General features: G+C 43.2%; 1 protein-coding gene across 6 annotated transcripts in view; it reads right to left on the bottom strand.

The window, feature by feature from the left end:
• Nucleotides 1–340: 340 nt before the first annotated feature.
• SORBS3 (sorbin and SH3 domain containing 3) overlaps nucleotides 341–23,621 on the bottom strand; it is a 37,420-nt gene continuing 14,139 nt past the window's right edge. For 2 of the 6 annotated variants that reach the window (XM_074209145.1, XM_074209147.1), the window contains 11 exons: nucleotides 21,234–21,320; nucleotides 20,548–20,594; nucleotides 19,654–19,787; nucleotides 19,421–19,473; nucleotides 19,227–19,273; nucleotides 17,692–17,806; nucleotides 12,541–12,666; nucleotides 11,133–11,495; nucleotides 9,869–9,969; nucleotides 8,896–9,002; nucleotides 341–1,239 (listed from right to left, as the gene is read on the bottom strand). In XM_074209145.1, the coding sequence (XP_074065246.1) occupies nucleotides 1,079–1,239; nucleotides 8,896–9,002; nucleotides 9,869–9,969; nucleotides 11,133–11,495; nucleotides 12,541–12,666; nucleotides 17,692–17,806; nucleotides 19,227–19,273; nucleotides 19,421–19,473; nucleotides 19,654–19,787; nucleotides 20,548–20,594; nucleotides 21,234–21,320 (1,341 nt within the window). In that variant the 3' untranslated portion in view covers nucleotides 341–1,078. Of the gene's footprint in view, nucleotides 1,240–8,895; nucleotides 9,003–9,868; nucleotides 9,970–11,132; nucleotides 11,496–12,540; nucleotides 12,667–17,691; nucleotides 17,807–19,226; nucleotides 19,274–19,420; nucleotides 19,474–19,653; nucleotides 19,788–20,275; nucleotides 20,366–20,547; nucleotides 20,595–21,233; nucleotides 21,321–23,621 lie in introns of those variants that run through there. The other 4 variants (XM_074209146.1, XM_074209148.1, XM_074209149.1 and 1 more) reach the window with 4 other exon arrangements.

Raw genomic sequence — 23,621 nt, 5'->3', positions numbered from 1 at the left:
CACACACACACACACACACACAGAAAACATTACCAGCAGAGTAATTATCGATGCCAACCCATCTAGGTGAGCCCCAGAATCCAGAAGGGCAGCCTTACCTCCTCCTCCCATAATCTCTGGCTCCTCCCCAGTGATGCACTCCTTTCTCCACATTCTTTAGGCATACATGGAAGTTATCTTTGCACTATCCTTGTCAAATTGTGATTCACCCCCTGAAGATTGGGGGGTGGGGGAGGGGCCAGGCTGTAGAGATGGAGATCAGTCTCATGACAGGGCTAAAGTTCATGGCAGAGAATTACCTCTTCTCTTAGAGAAAAGAACCAATGGCAAAGCCCCATCAAAAGAGTCTCAGAGTCAAGAGAGGTGTGTCCAGGTTTATTATACAATCTCTCCTAGGGGAGAACAAGGGTGTCATAGGAGGGGGAATGTGCAGCCAGAGTCTCCCGGGACTGTGAGATTGAACCTCCTAACTTTGGAGGTACAACCCTTACTAGGAGCTCCGAGAAGACCAGGAAAATGGTCCCTCATGACTTCCTCCTCCCCTCCCCCCTCTCCCAACTCAGCAGAGAAAGGGAGGAGAGGGCTCCAGGGAAGGCAGGTGAAGTGGAAAGCTATTTGGACTCTGGGGAGGAAAGCCCTGCTAGGTGGCAGCATTTGGTCCCCATGAAGTTAAGAAGTTGGTCCTTGTTAGAAGACACTGCTTCATAGAGATGGGGAGGTGGAAGTGGGGGCGGAGAGGGGGAGGGAAGAGAAGGCATGTCTGGTCCCAATAAGAGCCAGAGCTAGTCCCTAGTAGAGGAAGCTATTCAGTGAAGGAGGGGGCTGTCAGAGGAATGTCCGGGAGGCTCAGAGGAGAGTTGTTCCAGGTCCCCTAAGGCAGGGAGGATAGGGAGAGGAGGCAGAGAGTTGTGTCTGACACAGGATGGAGCCTCACAGAAGCTGCGGCATCCTGCAGCTGGCCCTCCCTCCCCCACCTCCAGCCCCATCCTCCCTCGGGTCTTAGAGAAAGCCCACATCAAAGCAGCTGGAGACGGGCAGGGGGGTGAGTGGAGGAGGAGGGGCGGTTTTCAGAGAGTCCTCAGCTATCAGCACCTCCCCCCTCCACTCTTTCTCCCCAACCCACTGGGCTGGGCTTCCCTGCAGCAGAGCTCTGGGCTTGCTCCAGGCTATAGCGTCCGCTCATGAGGGTCACATAGTTCCCTGGGAATGTTCCAAATTTCTGGGTCCTCCGGGAGACACCTGCAAGGGAAGGAAAGGAAAGCTGAAACATAAGGCAGGAGGAAGGTGTCTTAATAGTGATGGGGACTATGAGGCAGGCATTTTGATGTGTTGGTTTTGCTGAACTGTTTTTGTTTTAGTTTAAAATTCTTTCTTATGCCTGTATGATCTATATTAGATTACTCTTCAAAAGGAGGGGGAGGAGGAAGGGAGCGAAGGAGTAAAATGTGGAACTGGAAACCTTACAAAAGAGTGACTGTAGAAAACTATCTCTGCATGCAGTTAGAAAAATAAATTTATTTCTAAAAAATACTGTTACAGGACAGTGGCTTTCACAGGTGAAGAGAGATACATTGGGAAATAGGAGTGATGTGAAACCAAATTATCAATTACATTTTATCTTAAAAAATGTTTGGGGGTGGAGAAGATGCTAAGGCTAAAACAAACAAACAGATCTTCTCACAAATCCTGCTGCCAGTGACTGAAAACCTTCCTCTAGGCCACTTATCTCTAAGGCAGCCAGAAGGCTGAGGGTATTTTCTAGCCTCACTAACTCCTACCCCCTGGTGGCAGAAGCCTAGAAAGGCAAGAAGCAATCACAAACCCCCAGAAGACTTAGAGACCCTCTCCTTCAATTGCCTCATTTTATCAATGAGTCACTGAGGTCCAGTATCTTCCCCAAGGTCAGGCAATAAGTATCTGAGAAAAAAAATCTGAACCCAGGTCCTCAGGCTCCCCTCAATACACTTCTGAATAAACAAGTGTTGATTCAGAATAGATTGTATGGGCAAAACAAAACTGATAAAGAGAAGTGGTCCTTAAGGAATCACCCCACCCATCCCTCCCTCCAGAAAGGTCCTTAAGCATCTCTTGGTGAGGGAGGGCCGTTTAGAGGAAGTAGCTTTGAAGGTGGATTAGTGCAACTGTTCTGGTTCTGACTTTACCATTTATTTTCTGTCTGACTTTGGGCAGGTCTCATTCTTTCTCTATTCCTCAACTTCCGGGTCTATAAAATGTGTGTTAAATGACCTCAAAGATTATAGCTTTCGCATTCTATGGTTTAAGGTAGTAAAGTCCAGTTCAAAGTCTTCAGTCTCACACCATCCTTCTAAGGTTTGAGTCTCACACTGTCAAATCAAATCATTTTGCAGATAACAAAGCAGGTTGACTTAAATATAATATAAACATCTTCCTTTCAAGGGAGAAATGGAAACTTAAAGAACAAGACCAGCATCACAGAAATTCAGCAGCCATCTGAAAATGAAACATTCCTAATGAATGCTCAACTTAAAGACTTCCAAAGAGGAGGAACCCACTACCTTACCAAGTGGACTATTCCCTATTTGGAAAACTCTGTAGGAAATTTTTTTTTCTTGACATCAAACCCAAATTTACTTATTTTTCCATTTTTCATCCATTGTGCACTTCTACAGTCAAACAGAACAATCTTAATCTCTTTCATGTACTTGAACTTCAAAATCTTGAAGACAGCTGTCACAGTCTCATTTAGAGTTCTCTATTCTCCAGCTAAAAATCCCCTGGTTCCTTTAACTTATCCTCTCAAGGACTGGACATCCTGATGGCTGACCTCGAGACAGCTCCTTTACCCTCGTCTCTTGTTTCTTCTCTCTCCTCTCCCCTCCCCTCCCCTCCCCTCCTCTCCCCTCCTCTCCCCTCCTCTCCTCTCTCTCCCTCTCACTCCCCCCCCTTCTCCATATACATTTATATACAAAATATATAAAAAGATTTTTTTAAAAAGATCTGCAGGTTTTAGTGTACCACAAGCACCATAAAAGCCAAGAAAGTTAGGGTGATCTTAAGCTTCCAGCTTCTAGCAATAAGGAAGTGGGAGCTACCCCTGTACTCTGCCCTGGTCAGATCACTACCTAAAGTAATGTCCACACTACTGGACACTCAGCACTCAATTTTAGGAAGGATATTTAGTCACTTCCCTCCTTTCATTACTGGCAACATGGAATAATAAGAGACAGTAGAGTAACGGATAGAGAGCATTGGTCCTAGAGTCAAGAAGAGCCAGATTCAAAGTCTGCCTTGGCTAATTAGCAGCTTTGTGACCCTTGGGGACGTAAACTCTCTGGGCTTCAGTTTACACATCTGTGATAAGAGGCCTTAAGAGCCTTGGGGGGGGGGGGGGAAGGGTCTCTTTCAGCTCTAATCTATGATCCCACTAGAGGAAGAGTACATGGGTCCAGAATGTTGTAAAACAAAATTGTCTAAATCAATTCGGTTTTTTTAACCTCCCCCCCCCCCCGTTACAATAATAGCCTTACATGACAAAAGGAAACAGAGCAATCTGTCCATATATACAGTAAAGATTCTGATGTAAAAAGAAAAACTTTAGTCAATGTTTAAAAAAGAAAGTTCTAGAATCTATACACACATAACATGTTGGTATATATGTGTGTGTGTGTGTAAAGGCATACACACACATACATACACATGTTGCTGTCTATATAGGTGCAGTTTTAAATAGCTCAGTGAAGAGAGTATGGGGCCTAGAGTCAAAAAGACCTGAATTCAAATCCTGAGTTCAGATCTGACCACAAACACTTTACAAACTGTATGACCCTAGACAGGTCACTTAATCCATTTGTCTCAGTTTCCCCATCTGTAAAATGAGCTGTAGGGGAAAAAATGGCAAACTATTCTAGTATCTTTATCAAGAAATTCCAAAAGGGGGACGGCTAGATGGCGTGGTGGATAAAGTACCGGCCCTGGAGTCAGGAGGACCTGGGTTCAAATCTGACCTCAGACGCTTAATAATTACCTAGCTGTGTGGCCTTGGGCAAGCCACTTAACCCCATTTGCCTTGCAAAAACCAAAAAAAAAAAAAAAAGAGGTTACAAAGAGTCACACACAACTGAAAATGACTAATCAACAATAATGCAGATGTGTAAATATTAAAGATATTTAATATTTTAAAATAATATTAAATGTTAAAGGCAATTTATTGGTTTATGTAAAGGCCTTCCAAACTGTAAAGGACTATATAAATGTTAGATTTATCTATCTTTATTAAGGGATTTAGAATTGCCAAAGTGAAAACTTTTTTTCTCCAGTACTATTCCTCTCTCAATACCATCCAGCTCAACCTTACCCTCACATGAACCTAATCTAGTCATCCTTTTTTTTTTTTTTAGGTTTTTGCAAGGCAGTGGGGTTAAGTGGCTTGCCCAAGGCCTCACAGCTAGGTAATTATTAAGCGTCTGAGGCCAGATTTGAACCCAGGTCCTCCTGACTCCAGGGCCGGTACTTTATCCACTGCACCACCTAGCCACCCCCTAGTCATTTTTTTTTTAACTTTGAGCCTCCTTTCTCTCACATTTCCCATCTTCTCACACTCGTGAAAACCTGGCTCTCTCCCCTTCCCCACCTTTTCCCACCCCAAGTTTGGCTACTCTCTTCAGCAGAGGGGTCCCTTCTGTCCTGCCCTCTACACACCGGTCAGGAAAAAACAAAGGCATTCAAAACATACCTCCTTGCTCCTTAGCACCTCTACCCCACTGTCCTTCTACTATTACCTCTCAGGAACTAGCCAATTATTTGGAGCATTTCTATGTCAGCTATTTTCAAAACCTACAAATCAGGTTTGATTTACTGTTCTGTTCATTGTCTAAACTTCAGAAAATGATGGGGAAAATATTATTGATGCACATTAAACTTTAAAGTGTGCCATACAACTGACTATTAAACATTAAAACAGTACAATCCTCCTTTTGAAGTTCACTACTTCCACCAAGATCACGATTTCCAGGGGTGGGTCCAGGAGCTCAGCACCTGACTGGAGTCCTCCTCTTCAACATAATCCCTGTTTATTCTTCGACTTTTTTTTTTTTTTTTTAGGTTTTTGCAAAGCAAATAGAGTTAAGTGGCTTGCCCAAGGCCACACAGCTAGGTAATTATTAAGTGTCTGAGGCTGGATTTGAATTTAGGTACTACTGACTCCAGGGCTGGTGCTCTATCCACTGAGCCACCTAGGCACCCCATCCCTGTTTATTCTTGAGGATTTCAATATGCATATGGATGTTCCCTCAAAATCAGTCTCCTTCACTCCCAAGATTCTCCTTCATCCTCCCCAGCCAGAGACAGGACTTGTCATACCCTGTGTTGTAATTCCATAATCCAAAATTAAGATGCTTCTGATTACAAGCTCTACCTTCTCATCTTTCCCTTTGCCTCATTCTTACTCATTTGTCTTCACTAGGCCCTCTAGTTTTTTTTAATCTCTTCTTTGCCATCATCTGAGACTCTTTCTCTGGCCTCATATCCCCCCATTCATAACCTTGACCTAATAGCTATAGTTCAATGTCTTCCCTCAACTCCCTTGATCCCTGGTCCAATCACTACACATACTTTGACAAACTCTAACCTTGGGTTAACACCATAAGTTATCTTCACCATTTTTACCCATCTATTGCTGAACACTGATGAAAGAAATCAAACAACTGTGCTTTGCAAACTGCTGCAAATAAATGTAAACTTATCTGAACTAGATCCTCTCTATTCTATGGTGATCTTTTATTAATTTACTGTCAAACTACCATCAGCAGCTTCTTCAAACATTTTTAAGCTTTCTCCAGAGGGTGTCAAACACACAACAAGCCAAAGCTTCCCAGAACCAGATTAAAAGTTATTGGAAAATATTTAACAAAATAAATTCACATATAATACAACATAGATGACATTAATTTGTGGTTTTCTAAATCAACTCTGAGGGCATAGGGATCTGTTTCTATTTGATTTTGTTATCACTGCTCTACACTAGCCAATGTCCCTTTTCAGCAAAAGTTTTTATCTTACTAAGAAAATTCAGGCTATCTAAAGTGAAAGCCCTTTTCTCCCCAATTCTAAATGTTAAAAACCTCTTAGTCATTGCTATTCTCACCTCCTTGACTACTGTATCTGACACAGGGATGGTCTTTTTTCTTCTTTTTGGCAATAGGGTTAAGTGATTTGTCCAGGGTTACCCAGCTAGTAAATGTCTAAGATCCAAATCTGAACTCAGGTCCTCCTGATTCCAGGGCTGGTGCTCTATCCACTAGCTGCCCCAGTAGCTTTTCTTCTTGACAAGTCAAGTCCTCTACTTATGCCTTTGACATTATCACCTCTCATCAACTCTATTACCATGACCCTTCAACCATTTCTTCACCATCTTTTGTTTTTCAATCTCTCTCCAGATTAAATGGATCCTTTGCTACCACCTACAAATGCATCCAAGTCTTTACCAAAAAAACATTCATGGTACCTCACCATTCCCTTGAGCTATCACCCTATAGTGCTCCTTCCTTTCAAAATTAAATTCTAAAAATGCTTTTTCATTGGTTACCTCTGCTTATTCACTTCCTACTCACTTCTCAAGTCAGGTAGCACAGGACATAGAGCACTGGTCTTTGAGTCAGGAGGATGGGAGTTCAAATCTGGCCTCAGACACCTGACTCTAACTAGCTGGGTGACTTTAGGCAGGTCACTTAACCTTGATTGCTTTGCATCCAGGGCCATCTCTAGTCATCCTGATTCATATCTGGCCAGTGGACTCAGATGGTGCTGGAGGAGAAAGTGAGGCTGGTGACTTAGCACAGTACCCCCTCACTCAAATCCAGTTCATGTACTTGTCATGGCATCACCTCCCTGATGTCTAGGTCTTCTTCAAAAAATAAAGGACAAACATTATTACTTCTCAAGTCCTTATGAATGTGGTTTCTGGCCTCATAATTCAATGAAACAACTTTCTCCAAAATAGCTCTGTGCTGGACCCTCTTTTCTTCTTTCTTAGCATCTTCTCTCTTGGCGACCTTAGTCATTCCAATGGATTCAATGACCATTTCTATGCTATGAATCCCAATCTTTTTTTCAGTTCTAAGTTCTCACCTGAACTCCAGTTCCCCATCACTAACTGCTTGTTGGACATCTCCAAGTGAATTCAAGTTATCTCAATTCAGCATTGTCCACAAAGGAACTCATTACCTTTACCTTTAAACTCCACTCAGCATCAGAACTTCTGTTTATCTTTTGAGGATATATCACTATCCCAGTCAGGTAAGCATAAGTTAAGAAGTTATACTCTAATGAACACCCTCCTGACTCTGTGACCTCAAGGGTTATCTTTGACTCTTCTCTCTCCCCAATGTTCAATCCATTTCCAAGACTGTCCAATTCCACCTCCACAACATATTTCATGAATTCTTTCCCCCTAATATGTGGAACTTTCATCTCCTCTCACCTAGATAGCTTCTCACTTCAACAGCTTCCTGATAAGACCCTCAGTTTCCAGGCTCTTCTTTTCAAGTCAACCTCCACATATCTGCCAACAAACTCTTCCTAAAGCACATGTCAGATTATGTCATTCTCCTACTCAAGAATCCTCAGTGATTCCCTATGTCCTCTAGAATTAAATATAAACTCTTCACTTTAGCACTTAAAGCCTTTAGCAATCTAGCATATCCTTCCAGTATTATGACATAGCACTCCCCTCCACATTTTATATTTCAGCTGAAGTGGTTGACTTGCTACTCTTTGATCTCACTTTGAAAAGGCCATCTCCCATACCTGAAATATACTCTATCTCTCTTACTTCTACCTCCTAAAATTCCTGATTTCTTCCAAGTTTAAGATCATTTCTTATTCCCATAGGAAGTCTTCTCTCTTCCCTTAAATTGTTAGCATTTTCTTCTTCATCATATTATCTTGTAAATACTTATATTGTTCATATGTTGTCTCCCTTGGGAGGTAAGAATCAAAGTACCAGCCAATAAAGTCCTATTTTCTCAGCCAGACTGTGAGATCCTTAAGAGTTGGTAACTGTATTATATTCTTTTCCAAAATCTTCTCTGTGCTCTGAGCACAGGAGGTACTCAATTCTAAATATTTTCTATGAAAAGTCACAGCATGTCATAGAACAATAACTATTAGTAATTATAACAAAAAACAATATTAGGATTTGGAAAGCACACACACACACATCCCCCCACACATACACACATATGATATACATATATGTATGTGCATGTTCTTGTTTAATTCTTTGAATCTTGTTAAGGTAAGTGGCATTATTCCCATTTTACAGGTAAGAAAACAATTTCAGAGAGGATGGGAAGCCACCATTATAAGTTAAATCAATATTAATTAAATCACTATTCATTTAATTTTACTTAACAAATAACAATTACAATTCTGTGGATCACACAGCACTTGAAATACCTAACAACCTTGGGAGCTAAGTGCTCCTAATATAAAATCCATTGCAGGGATGGGGAAGTAAAAGACTGCTTTTATCATAAAAGGTTAACTTGCAATGCTACCTCTACTAATCCAGACTGAATTGTACTCTAGTTTTAAAGAGAGTTGCTGGGAGAGGATAAATGATTTGCCCTGGGCCACACAGTCAGTAAGAATGCATCAAAATTTTTCTCTACTAGTTAAAGATTATTGTGAGGATTAAATGGCATGAGAAAAATACTTTAAAAGCTGTAATATATAACAGGGAGGTAGAGAAAATTATAAAGAAATGAAAGAAAAAAAAGAAAGATGCTACAGAAACACTAGGCCTTTCCTGCCACCTGTATGATCATGCAAATGAAGGCTTGTCTCAGTCTCACCAGGCCCACCCCTAGGTGCTGACACCTTCAAGAGTCTTCCCTCCCCCAAGGCTCATCATACCCACAAACCAGCCATCGTCACACTGCTGCATAACATCCACCTGGTCTCCTTCCTGAAGCTCCAATTCATCATCATTCTGGGGCCAATATCGATATACTGCCTGGTACCTGAGGGAGGATACTGTTGTGGAAACCCCAAGTATTTTCACCTCTCCCCACCCCAGCCCATTCCAAATCAAGTAGGTCTTCTGCCCAAATCATCCTTTGCCACACCATCACTTACCATACCTTTTTTTCATCTCTATGCACTCTCTCCTTCATGCTTGCTCTTGAGAAAACAGAGAATCTGCTCTCCCACAGCACTTCCCCTTGTTTTCTATCCCTCCCAATCCCCTATCTCTTCCAGGAAGTCTTTTTTCTATGCCCCTGAGCCACAATGACCCCCTCTTCTTTCCTTGCTCAGGAGTCTGTGTCAATCATTTCAAGAAAAGAACAGAATCACAGACATTCAAACGTGGAAGGGAGATTGTTCAATCCAACTTCTAATTTTATAGATAAATGTGATTTTGTGAAGAGTCAGGAATCTCTTATGTTAACATGAACAACCAATAACAATAATTTTGATAATAAATTCATCTGTATATAGCCACATCTGTTCATCAGTCCTTTTACTTTTCCATCTAGATCAAAGGTTGGCAAACTATGGTCCATGGGTCAAATGCAGGGCTGTCATCTGTTTTTGTCTTGCTTAAGAGCTAAGAATGGTTTTTACATGTTTTGGCTGCTGAATTTGGCCCAGAGGCCATAGTTTGTTGACCCCAAATCTAGATTAAAATAGTCCCAAAGGAACAGAGATTACCTCATATACTTCTATTGTCTTCTATGTCTCCCAACCCAGAGGGTTGGGCTTACTTGTTGAATGGAATTGTATTTAGTTTCCTTAATGGCCCTGAGAATGAAAATCTTTAGTCATTGGGCCATTTGCTATATAACATCTCCCACCCCCTTCAGACTATTCTTCAATTCATACTCACGGAATCCAGTGAATATTAGAGGCTCCAGAAGAGGAAGAAGGGTCTTGGTGAGGGCTGGGACCCCAGTGGTTGGGTGGTAATGTCCTGGAGGCACCGAGACCCTAAGGTGAATAATGAGAAAAGCATGTGTTATTTTGAAGTGCATGTGTGATACAGATATTCGAGACTCAAACTTTCAAAGTTATTATGGGCTAAAGAGCATAATAATTGCATTTTGAATCCTTGCCAACATATTTTCATACATTGGATCACCATATTCAAATCATAACCTCAAAATTATTATAGGGTTTTATTAGCTCTGTTTTACTTAAGGATAACTGAGGCATGAACATCTAAAATACTTGTATTTTTAGAAAATCATGAAGTAACTGGCACCCTACTCTATCCATTGTCCCCAGGATGTGGAATGGAACAGGTTTAGTTGTTGTGTTGTTATTCAATTGTCCAATTATTTGTGACCCCATTTGGGATTTTCTTGGCAAAATACTGCAGTGTTTTGCTATTTCCTTCTCCAGTTCATTTTACAGATGAAGAAAATGAGGCAGTTAAGTGACTTGTCCAAGATCACACAGCTATTAAATGGATTTGAGACTGGATTTGAGCTCATTCATGAATCTTTCTGACTCCAGGACCAGCTCTCTAATCACTGCACTACCCAAGGTCTACAAATGGGACCCAAGGCCTAGGACCAAGGTCCCATTACAAGTTGGCACTTCCTGACTACAGCCTCCACAGATTTCTCTTTCTGGTTCAGGCTCTCCCATAGACTAATGGCAAACAAAGGAAGGTGGGGCAGCATGCAAGGTCAGAAGTTATCCCAATCCTGTTTGTTAGTTTTGTTATATTTATAGTAATTAAAATGTCTGTTTATTCATATGTAAATATGATATGATATAAATGGACCAGAAAAATCTTAATTGAAACATGGCTCAATAAAAATATAGTGCACAAGATTAAGATACTATGGTATTTGTGGAGGGCAGGGCCCTGAATGCCCCACAAAATGATTTCAATTTGCCAAAGTGCCTTACATACTTTTAGGACCATATTCTAATTTGAAATGCCAAAAGACACAGATTAGTTTTTATGGCTCTTCCCAAAGGCAAATGTCTGCCAGTCAGCTTGGTTATTTTGCATTCAGTGGTCTAGAATAAATGTCCCATTTCACCCTACCAGCTACAGAAAATGGGAGAAGCTAAATTCTGTTTAAAGAGGGGATTTCTCACTGACTTAGAATGCCCCTTGATGGAAAGTTGGGAATCACCTGGGTTTGAGATCTGGATGGAGAAGTCCGTGGGGAAGGTTCCTGTGTGCTGGAACGAAAGGCAAAACCAGGGCGATAGGGAGAGGTTTGCCCCCCCCAATCGTTGTCATCTGTGCTTTGGGGTGTAGAGGAGAAACCAGACGGTCTTGCTAGGCGAGAGGTGCCCAGGCGTGGGGACCCAGGGACTTGAGAGCCAGCCAGAGTCAGGTGGGTGGGGGTTGGGCCATCTTCACAGACCTTGAGCCTGGGTTCTTTGGAGACTTGGACGTAGTTGGCAGGGAAGATGCCCTGGCGTCCAGTCCCTGAAATGCGCCCCTCGTACCAATTTTCATTCACCTTCCTTATCAGGCAGATGCGCTCACCCTGACAGGAAGAGAGGGAAAAAAATAGAGCTCTCCATCAGGTCTTCTCTATGACCCCTATTCTTCCAGTAAGGCAGACATATTATTCAACCCCAAAACATTCCATCCCTTCTCCAACTCATTCCCCCTTCTGGAATTCCTTCCCCAGTCCTGGTCTAAATTGTTATCTTTTTTACCTCTAAGTCTTATCTACTCAACCAGATTATGTGAGTTTCCAATAACTTTTTCACTTGAAAAGAAATGGATTAGGTGGCACAGTGGATAGAAGGTAGGCCCTGCAGTCAGAAGGAGCCAAGTTAATTGTGTGACCCTGGGCAAGTCATTTAACCCTCAATGCCTCCATAAGAAAATGAAAACAAATTGATTTCAAAAAATCATAAAAAAAAACCATACAGTCCTAGGGGAGCAGCTTGGAGGTGAGTGGATAGAGCACCTGCCCTGGAGTGGGGTAGACCCGAAGTCAACTTTGGTCTCAGACACTTGATACTCTAGCTATGTGACCTTGTCACTCAACCCCATTCCCCCACAAAAAAAAAAAGAAAAAAGAAAACTTACAGCCTTTTGTCTTCTCCCTAATATCCACTTCATAGCAAGTTTTCAACATATGTTGTTAAGTTTAAAGTGGAGAGGCAAAGGAAAGGGACACTTCTTGTCTTTCTCCTTCCTATTTCTCTTCTCTCCTTCCCCACTCATATTTCAAGACCCTTTCTTGCTATTCTTCTATCTCCTTTTCTGGTCTCCTTCAATCCTCCTGCCTTCTCTCATCTTCCCTTTTCCCAAATAGCCAATGATATTGTTGTTTCTTGTCACATCTTACATCATAGGAAATTGATCCAGAAGGAGCTATATAATTCTTGCCTTTCAGGCACTTAGGAAATGTGGTTCTAAAGCCAGCCACAACAGGGAAGGAAAATATTTTATTCTAATGTAAGGAAAAGGAAAGTTCTGAATATTTGAGGGTTTGACTATTAATTTCTCCCCCCCCACCATTTTGATATTCAGCTAAAACTTCCTCAGCCCCTCACCCCTTCTCCCTCTGAACTCACCTTTCGAAAGGATAGCTCTACCTCCAAGTCCCCCTTGAAGTTGTATTGGGCCACAGCCTCTCCATATTCTAGTACCTGGTAGGTTGGGGGTTTGATGGGCTTTGGGATCTCATTTGGGGGCAACACCTGGAAGAGATAAAAGGAAAGAAGGAAGTGTCAAAGGCACCTGGATCAGCCATCCATTGTATGAGTCAGGTCAGTGGCCCAAGGGATAGTGGCTGGAATCAGGAAGACCTGTGTTCAAATCTAGCCTCAGAGACTTACTGCTGCGTGACACTGGCCAACTCACTAACCATGTTTGCCTCAATTTCCTCATCTGTAAAATAAACTGGAGAAAGAACTGGCAAACTGATGGGGCTCATCACAGAAACATCTTGAGAAAAATTTTCAAACTCAGACTTTCAGTCAAGGAAAGCTTTATTTTACTGAGATGAAGCAGACTAGGTAGAAAAGCTCCTCAGAGGGTTTGGGGTAGGGTTCTTAAAATAGGGAGAGGTAACCAAAATGTTCTGACAGACATAAGGATGTGGTTGGGAGGGGGGTGTTTTGGACTTAGGATGCTTGGGGGCGCTTCTGGCAGGATACAGGGTTGTGGTTGGGGCACTTGGTCTCTGGACTCCAGGGGGGCATCAATAGGGATGAAAACATGCTTGCTACAGGATATACAGAGTTTGTAAACAAGTTGTTCAAAATGTTTTGACAAAACATAAGTATTAGAGTTCAATAATCTCTGAATAGAGTGTTGGGGTCTCATCAAAACTACTCCAGGATCAAGAAAACCCCCCAAAAGGGTCACAATGAGAAGGGCATCATCAAAGACAAACATTTATTAAACATGCTCTTGGGGACTCAAAAGGAAAAAATTCCACTTGAAAGTTTACTTTGTATCATATTATACCATATAGTACAAAGTATTTACTTTGTACCATAAAGTATACAAAGCATTTTACATGCATTATCTCATTTGATTGTCACAAAATCCTGTGATATAGGTATTATCCTCTTTTTACACATGAAGAAACTGAGGCTGAACATAGCTATTATTTAGCCAGGATCAGATAGCCAGCATTTAATTGAAACCTAGCCCTTGCAGGCATCAAATCTAATACTCTATTCATTATTCCATCCCAACCCTTGGAAGAAAACAACTCCGGACCTGGCCAGAGGTGGGTCAGTTCCTAGAAGCTCTCAGGAAGCTGACTGTTAAATTTTCAGTGTGAGCTTTTATTTACACCACAGAAATCAATACAAATCAGTGCTTGATTTGATGATGTTTGTCCTTCATTCTCGAAGAAGACCACGACATCGGGGAGGTGATGCCATGACAAGAACGTGAATTGGATTTGAGTGAGGGGAGGCTGTGCTAAGTCAGTCTCACTTTCTCCTCTGGAGCCGTCTGGGTCCAGTGATCAGATCTGGATCTGGATAACTGGAGATGGCTCTGGATGCAGGGCAATCAGGTGAAGTGACTTGCCCAAAGTCACACAGCTAGTAAGGGTCTGAGGCTGAATTTGACTCAAGTTCTAACTTCAGGACTGGCACTCCACCCACTGAACCATCTAGCTGCCAATACAAATTAAAACTTAATTTATTGCTTTGTTGAACTTTAATAAAGTGATGGAGAAAATGCTTATAATGCAAATTAAACTTAAGTGTATACTACAAACTTTCTCCACTCCATCTCCAACTGCTGGTTAAGCATTTACCAACTGACCCCTGAGCCAACCCTTAAGATAAAAGTTTACAGATAATGGACAGAACAGAAGTCTTCTACTGAAATCCCTTCATTTCACAGATGTGGAAATTGAGGCCAGAGGTTAATTAAACCCATGGTCACATGGGGTTTAGAACCCAGATTATCTGACTCCAATTCCAGAATTCTTTACACTGCAATCTTGTCTCAAGATGTGATACCAACCTACTTAGTTGTAAACAAAATATGTTGAATTTCTCAGGCAAAAGGCATTTAAAAAAAAAAGAACAAACATAGAAAAAAATGCTCATTTAAAAAGTCTAAATTTCATAGACATCAGTGACAAATGGATAAGAGACACAATAAGCAAATACTAAGTCCTAAGAGGTTATTTGTGCATTCCAAGAGAAAGGTATGTGCAAAAGATCTGGAAGTGGGAACATGTTGGGTGTGGGTAGGACAGGCTGTTTCCCAGCAATAAGACTTGAATTACTATGTAGAAGGGCCTAGGGGAGCCTTGAGGGGAAGGAGTGGGATGGGAGGGTGAAAGTGAATAGGTTATTTGTCTGGGTGGGAATAAGGAATAGGAGATCAGATTGGTAGAAGGCCTTCAAATCCAGAATTAAGAGTTTTCATTCAACTAGAAGCTTCTAGCCTTAGGCAAAATCTTTGATTAAGTAGTTTATCACCACCCCCAGTCTTTTCCCTTTCACTCCCTCAGGTGCCCCAATTTTCCAGGGCTGGATACTGGTAAAACTCATTCCTCCCCAGGAAAGAGAGGCATAAATCCATAAGTAGGTGTGACTGATAGGGATTTATGTGTTTATTATCTATAGTGAATGCTTTGTTAGAGCCTGTAGGTCATTTCCTATACATGATAGTACATTTCTGTTCCTTGTGCCTGTGCACTCTCCTTGGAATCCTTAGCTTCCTTCAAGGCTCAGCTAGGATGATATACCTCCAACCTAAGATTTTTCCTGATCTCTGTAATTGTTACTGTCTCTCCCCCCCACCCCCCCCCCCCCAATTACACTGTGTTTATTTATATAGTGTACACCTAGGAACTCCTTCCCTGAAGGACAATGAAAGCTCCTTGAGGGCAGGGCTTTCATTTTCATCTCCCCTGCCACAAACAAATTTATTTATTTATTTATTAATAAATAAATGCTTGCTCAATTGAACTGAATTCCTAAACAAAGGAATAGGGATTAAAATTAGGAATAAAAATTAATTAAAGTGTAGGATTAAAATTCCACTCTAATAGATGATAAAGTAGGTATCAATAATATCAGGCTGGAGAGTAAGCAAAGACAAAAATTAGGGACTCAAAGATATCAGAGTAGAGAAAACAGTATTTCCCAATTCTCTCTTACCACTACTCCATCAAAAATTTAGGAAGGGCATGAGTGACCCAGTGACCCAGAAATCTAAGGAGAAACCCAAGAGGGCCATTTTGTCCATTCCAAGATCAAGAATTCAGGTCATAGACATGTGGGTCTCCTCAGAACAAGATCAAAGATTCAGGCCACAAGTGAGTGACCGGTATAGGGACAGTACAGGCAAGGGGGGAGTGTTGCTCTGAATGCAGATCCTTTCAGTTAGCTGACAGAAGCTGAGACTAGCAACTGTTTGCTGGAGCTCCATCCAGAGACAGACTTGTAGTTGTGCTGCTCAAAACCAAACTGGGATCTGGAGCTTGTAAAACTCAGACCAGGAGAATGGCAATCAGACAAAGTCAAATATCAGAACACTCTTAAGTGAAACCACTAAAAGTTTGCAGCCCCCTTATCTGAGCTGCTCCTGAGTTCCTTGAAGAACAAAGCACTCAAAACCTGGAGAATGCAGAGGCAGGACCCCCAATAATACAGATCAGGACAATTCAAGAACCCAATCCAATTTGTATCCCAAATTGCACAGAGATAAAATTGTGACCTTAAGATAAAATCCCAGTTCAATTAGTCAGTCAAAATGTGTTTATTAAGCACTTTGCTAAGCATTGAACATACATAGAAAAGCAAAGACATTCCCTGCCCTCAAGAAGCTTACAATCTAATGGGGGAGACAACAAGCAAATACATTAATTCAGGAATTAGGGTTAGAAGAATTAATAAATATAAAAGGATAATTGATAAAGCATTACTATAATCAGGGATGCAGAAAATAAAAAAATCCAAAAAAAATGAATATTTCCTACCTTCAAAAAGTTTATATTGGGGGCAGCCAGGTGGTGCAGTGGATAGAGCAAGGGCTTGGAATCAGGAGGACCCGAGTTCAAATCCAGTCTCAGATACATAAAAATTACCTAGCTGTGTGACCTTGGGCAAGTCACTTAACCCCACTGCCTAGTAAAAACAAAAAGTTTATATTCTACTAGACAAAAATTATAATCCAAAGAAATGAGTGCTAATTGTAAAATTTCAGGGATCAAAAATGATTCCTTTGGGATGTTTTAGAGAGTCACAGATAGGAGTAGGGGAAGGGGAGATAGTCCCTCAAATCAGCATCAGGTCAATTTTGCTGGGAGCCAGTATAATTATATTATGTACATGACTCATATTTATAGAACAATTTAAGACTTATAGAAGAAGCACTCTAATAAATGAACTAGATATTTTGATTGGCAATTGAGATGTAGTGGGAAAAGACACATATTCAAAGTAAGAAGAATCCTACTAGCTGCATAGCAATGAGCACCTGAGCCTCAATTTCCCGATCTGTTAAATGGGCACAATAAGTATACTCCCCTCTTGAACTCAGTGCTATCTTGCTGATTTCCATTTTACCATGAAAACCAAGTGGAGGAAGAAATCAATTTGTAGGTTCAAAAACAAGAGAAGAAAAGCAAGGGAAAGGTGCACGCAACCTGATTATGCTGACCATGGAGGCCAAAGGAGCAGTGCTATGATATGCCAGGCCCTTGGTCACACCTGGCTGAATCCCTGCAGATGTCCCAGGATCCAGGACCACACCAGTTAAACCTACTGATCCCCAACTCTTATCTATACTATCTAACATAGGACTCAGCACCATTGGAATCCTCCCTGACAGGACATTCCAAGTTTTAATGAAATCATGTCATTTAGTTATGTGCTAGGGGTCCTCTTGACATTCTGGACTGATAGTTTTTGAATTATTTTGTGGTACGTGTATGAGTTCTCTTTTATAATAAACTATCTCTCTTTTTTAATTTCAGAAAAATACTTTTTACTTCACAGGGTTATTGAGGACTAAATGAGAATGAATGAAAAGGAGCTCAAAGCACTACATAAAGTTAGCCATTATTATTACTGTTGTCGTTGTTATGAATTCACCATCTGATATGCAAATGAAGACATGAATCCGAGAGAGGTACTATCAAGAAGAAACAGTAGAGCTTGATGACAGACAGCGTGATAGGATTCTGAGTCCAGGAGAGAGGAACCCAACTCCCCACCCTACCAAGGAAGCCCCTCACTCACCTCTATATAGTTAGCTGGGAAGATGCCAAGCCGCCCATGATGTTCTCCCTCCAGCCAGTTTCTGTCCACCTCTTTGTGGATGTACACAATGTCCCCCTTCTGCAAGGTCAACTCCCTGGTGGCCATGCAGAAAAAGTCACTCAAAGGTCCCTCAAAATCAAAAGGTAGTAAGGGAAGGTCATGGAAAAGGGGATTGGGTCCTTGGAGCAATCCCAAAATCACGAGTCCTTTTTATTTCTTTTTTTTAAACCTAGGTCCCAAATGACCTCAGAGTCATTACTCCTTTGTGGACTGAGCCATTACAAGGAACTTTTGCTTCCATCTCAAGAGGCAGGAAAGGTAAACTTGGTTGAAAGGAAAGGATAGATCAACCCAGAAACCTGGTGTGAGATAAGGAAAAGAGTTTACCTCTTGTAGATCATCTAGTAACTTCCCATTTTAACTAATTATTCTTGATAGGGGCTAATTAGTCAATTTATGGAATGTCTAGGGACCTTTAGATTATTACAGTGCATGGTGGGGGAAAAATTCAAGGAGCTATGATATCCTTCCATCCACTTCTCTCTTCAAGCACCACCATTCCTGGATTGTGCCTGTAGCCACCAGATGCCTTCCTCCAACATAACTTACCCATCCATACCTACAGATGCAGATATATGTGGGTTTACCCCAACTATGTACATATGGGATGGGAGATTGGAAAGAGGGGCATAGATCTCATTATATATTGAATTTACATGGTCCCTGAAAGGAGTGGAATGGACTTAGATACTTCCAGACTCTTCCTTCAGATTTTCAAAGAAGCCTGGCTAGATGGGATTGGGAAGGCAAAGAAGTTTCACAATGCTGGGTAGAAGTTTATGACATTGTTTCCTCCAATGCTTTTGGGATGTTCCCTTCCATGATGCTCTAGTCTGAGCCTTCTTTCACCCTTTGAACTGAAATAAGATGAATCAAGCCCAGGACAGGTTGATGGATAGGTGAAGCTCTTCTCAAAATCAGGCAAATAACCCACATGAATCCATCATATTCCCTTGATTTTAAAGATGAAGGCCACCCACTCTCCTCATCTCTCTCCCCACCATATCTCCCTTTCCCTCAGCTTCAGATAGGTCCTCAGGCTGTCAGAGCCATGGTGGACCTGTGAAAAGAGGATATCTGAATCTGACTTCCTCAGACCTTGGGCAGAGGTGGGGATTGCTCAAATTTGGTCAGTTCCATGGCAATCAGACTGCTTGCTACAGGAATGGAAAATGTTGGTGCCACCTTTCCATTTTTGGAAATATCTATATCTACAAGAGGTAGAGTGGATATTAGCTTTTGAGCTCTAAATCTGATAGGGCACCTGGGACAAAGCTTTGTTTGCTGGATCTTGGTTATGGCTTTTCTCCATGGGGCAATAGGAGATTCCTGATGCAAGCTTCTGAACTCCCATCCCAATGTAGTACACAGAAAATAGCAAGGGATGTGAATGGGCCTGCAAGGATACTCCTTCACCAAAGACAGTGGAGAGAGAGGGAAAAAGGGATACTTACTTTGGTGACTGAGCCTGGAAGTCAAATTTGACACGTGCAGCCTTCTTCTGAGCAAAAGGAAGAAAGAACAGAATTTATCCCTAGTCACACATGTCCCAAGAGTTATAAATGACACCTCTGTGTCACCCCCTGGTAAATCCAGCCCCATATCCTGAGACAATTGGGACACATCTTGCCCCTAAGCTACATCTTACCTTCTTCTCTTCTTTCTTGGCCAGACCATCACCAGGCTCTGCCCCATCTGGAACTACAGAGAACCAAAAAGTCAGCAGACCAAAGCCAGGACCAAGTGGAAGGGTGGGGAGTGCAGCTCCCGGTGGTCAATGCCCACCAGCCCACTCCATTAGGCAAGGGCAAATATGCAAAAGAGGAGCCAGAGTAAAGGATGAGAATCTAGAGGAGGCTGGGAGAAGGATCTGAGTCTTACCTTGGGTGGGGGGTGGGTAGAGAAAATCTCTCCGACCCAGAAAGGGACTCCCTCCATCTTCCATCCTGTGGGGGCTCAGGGTCCGTGAAGGGTAAAGGGCTTGAGATGGGCTCGAAGCCCTGGCTGGAGACAGGCTGGAAGAATGGGGTTAGGGGAGGAGGTGCAGATACAGCTTATTCCTTTGGGGTCTTATGCCCCCATCCCCTCCAGGCTTTTCCCCTATCCTGCCAGAAATATCATTCGAGCGACCACCTCCACTCCCTGATCCTTGGATCTCAGCAGGATATCCGATTTCCTTTCCCTCCCGCCCCCAAGCCAGGAAGGGGTGAGGCCATGGGAAGGGGGAGACCCTGAGAAGGAGAAGGAGGCCTGGGCCATGACGGGGTGGTGTGCAAGGGAAAGGGACCCCCGCCGTTCCCCTCCCCTTCCCTGGGAATGCTCCGCTCCCCTCCCCGGCCGGCCGGTCTCCAGGGAGACGACGGGACTCCAAAGCCCCAAAGTTTCCCAGCGCCCACGGAAAGGGCAAACGCCTCGCCTGGGCCGCCTCCCTCCCCTGGGCGCCCCGTCTCCGTCCCTTCGCCTCTCCTTGCCCTGCCCTTCAGGATGGCACTGCCTTCTCCACCTCCACCTTGTTTTCCTCTCTCCAAGTCCCTCCCTGCTCTGGCCCGGGCTCCCGGACTGATCTGTCCTTTCCACATCAGCGACTCTCCTCTCTTCCCCTCCTCCTCCTCCTCCTCCTCCTCCTCCTCCTCCTCCTCCTCCTCCTCCTCCCAGATGGCTGGCCTCTTCCCTCCTCGGGGCGTCCGGCCCGCCCCGGCCCCTGCCCCAGCCGCACCCCCGCCCGAGCCCCCTTCTCCTCCCGCCTCCTGGTCCCGGGCACCCCGGGGCACTCACCGAGCCAAGGGGCCTCTGGCCTGGGGGCGGCGAGCCTGCGCGGGGCCCTGGGTGGGGAGAGGAGGGCGGGCGGGGGGCGGGTCTCAGCCGGGGCGACGGCGAGTTCGAGCTCCACCGCCCCCCTCCCCTCCATCTGGAAAGTTGGGACTGGGGGGGGGGGAGGGTCAGAAGAGGAGGGGCCGGGTGAACGCAGGGTCCTAGAGTCTGTCCGGCCCGAGACCCGACGGCAGGGGGAAAGCCGGGCCGAGCCGGGCCGCCCAGCGCAGGATGGGACGGAAAGAAGGGAGGGCGGGGAGAGGGGAAGGAGAAGCAGCGAGAGGGGCAGGCCGGCCCGTCTACCCCCTGAAGGGGGGCACCTTATCCACACTGACTGGCAGACGGGACGGAGGGTCGCATCCAGTCTCTTTAGTTTCCAAACCGAGGTTCTGAGGCCCAGAGAGGAGAGCTGTGCCTTTCCCAACATCCCCAGTGCCGGGAACCTGGGCCTAGGGCCAGCTCTTTTCCTAAAAGCCAGCTGGCTTTCCACTTATACTAGCCTGCTTTCCTTAGCCCACTCTCTACCTACAGGTCTGGACTGGAAGGCCATTCTCTAGGCAGCCCCTTCCCACTTCAGAAACCCTACTCTCACGTGGACTGTCATTCTCTCTGCATGTGTGACGAGGGAGGGTCCCAGAAGGGAGGGGTACCTTGTCTGGGGGCAGCTTCATCTCAATGGCTCGCATGTCCTTGTCCAGTTCTTCGTTCAGTCTGGCCAGTTCCCTCTCCAGTAAGATCTGATGGGACAAAGGGGCTGGGGTCCCCAGAAGACACCATAGCCCCCACCCCCAATATCAGCAATATCTCTTTCCCAACTCGATTAGCAAGAATGATGAAAAAGCATCCTTGCTAGAGGAATGAACACACTATGTCCAGGCAATCGGGTTTCCTTTAGGGACAAGGTATCAGAGCATTCTGTGACTACTACTCAAGCAGTGAAGCCCTAGAAAGAGAAGACTTTAAGCACCTAGTGAAGGAGTCTTACTTCTGGATCTCTACAATCTTTTGACATCCCCAACGCCTCCTTTTAAAAAAAAAATATTTAAGGCAATGGGGTTAAGTGACTTGCCCAAGGTCACATAGCTAGGCAATTAAGTATCTGAGGCTGGATTTGAACTCGGGTTCTCCTGACTCCAGGGTCACTGCTCTATCCACTGTGCCACCTAGCTACCCCCCAACTCCTCCTTTATCCCAATCTAGGTGGTACAGTGGATAGAGCATCAGGCCTGGAATCAGAAATACTCATCTTCCTTAGTTTAAATCTAGCCTCAGGCACTAGTTGTGTGACCCTGGGCAAGTCATTTAATGCTGGTTGCCTCAGTTTCCTCATCTGTAAAATGAATGGAAAAAGGAAATGGCAAATTACTCCAGAATCTCTCCAAAGGAAATCCTAAATGGGTCACAATGGGTCATCTGAAGACACGACTGAACAACATATCCCTACAGATTATTGCTATTGTCTTCCCTAAACCCTTACTTTTACCAAGTCATTCTCCAGCACTCCTAATTTTCAACCTCATCACATCTAAAGTCTTGAGTCAGCCTTTTGAAGTAGCTACAACTTGTCCTCTGTCTTACTTCCTCCCATTGTACTAGAATCCATCCATCCATCCATCCAGAAACAAGAATTTGCTTCTGGTCCAGAGTTGAAAGCAAATGTGGAAACTGAGATTCATCCAAGAAAAGCCAATTTGCTCATTAGGCAACAGGGATAGTTTCAAAGAATGACAGGGGTGGTGCTTCTCTTTTAATACACCACAGACTCCTCAGTATGTACCCTCTGATCTACTCAGGGAAATTTCACTGACCCATGATCATTCTTAGAACTGGAAGGTATCCTAGAATCATCTCATTTAGAGGGTTGTCAACCTGTGGCCTGGAAACTCGTTTTTAAAATATTTTAATAACTGGCATTTTAATATAATCTGTTTCCTTTGTAATCCTATATATTTTATTTTATACATTTAAAACCTTCAATTTTTTCCTTGAGAAGGAACATATAGTATTCATCAGACTGCCAAAGAGGTCCACGACACAAGAATGTTGAGAGTTTCTAATCTAACACAAGTGACTTACCCAAGTTCATACTACTAATCTCTTTGCTTATGATCTTCTTCTTACCTGGAATACCATTTTCCCCACAATAATAATGGAATAAATAGTATTTTTATTGTAAACATATGATTTAATATAGACTCATTAGAAGTAAATAATTTTAAAACAATATGATAATGTTGTTCAATCATGTCCAACTCTTCATGACCCCATTTGGAGTTTTCTTGGCAAAGATACTGAGCTGTCTGTCACTTCCTTCTCAAATTCATTTTACAGATGAGGAAACTGAGGCAAACAAAGTTCGGTGACTTGCCTAGAGTTTCACACCTAGTTAGTGTGTGAGGTCACATTTGAACTCAGGTCTTCCTGATTCCATCAGCACTTCATCCACTCTGCTACCTAGTTGATGTAGTAAAATAATAAGACATTTCTCTAGGGCTTTAAAATTTGCTAACATTGATCTTTCCCTTTACTGATTTTCTGCAACACTTTTTTTTGAAAAACAACTTGGCTCTAAATCACAGGTTTATAGAAACAGAAGTAGAAGAGACTTCTTTTATGGATGAAGCTTCTCTTTTACGGATGAAGAAGCTGAGGTCCAGAGAGGATAAAAGATTTGCCCAAGGCCACATTGGTAGTAACCAATAGAGATGGAAATCCAGTCCTCTGGCTCCCAAGTACAAATTTCTTGACTGAGCAACATGTTTTAGGTTTTCTCATTATTCTCCTAAACAGACTTTGAACTCTTTGAGGTAAAAGTCCTGTCTTCTCATTTGGATCCCTAGGTGTTCAGTAAATTCTTGTTGATTGATCTGTGAGCTGGAGGGAGACCCTGCTTATAAAACTGCACTCAGAATTCATACCTTTGAGTCTGAGGTGGAAAGTCTTGCCCAAGTCTTATGTATCTTTTGTCCTTTCTTATTACACCTAACCCCCGCATCCAAACCATGTCCTTCTGCCCCTCGCCCCACTCATGCTGATGT

The sequence above is a fragment of the Macrotis lagotis genome, chromosome 1 (genome assembly GCF_037893015.1).
Source record: "Macrotis lagotis isolate mMagLag1 chromosome 1, bilby.v1.9.chrom.fasta, whole genome shotgun sequence".
Lineage (NCBI taxonomy): Eukaryota > Metazoa > Chordata > Mammalia > Peramelemorphia > Peramelidae > Macrotis > Macrotis lagotis.
The sequence above is the reverse complement of the archived record's forward strand: the minus strand, read 5'-3'. Positions and strand labels throughout refer to the sequence as shown.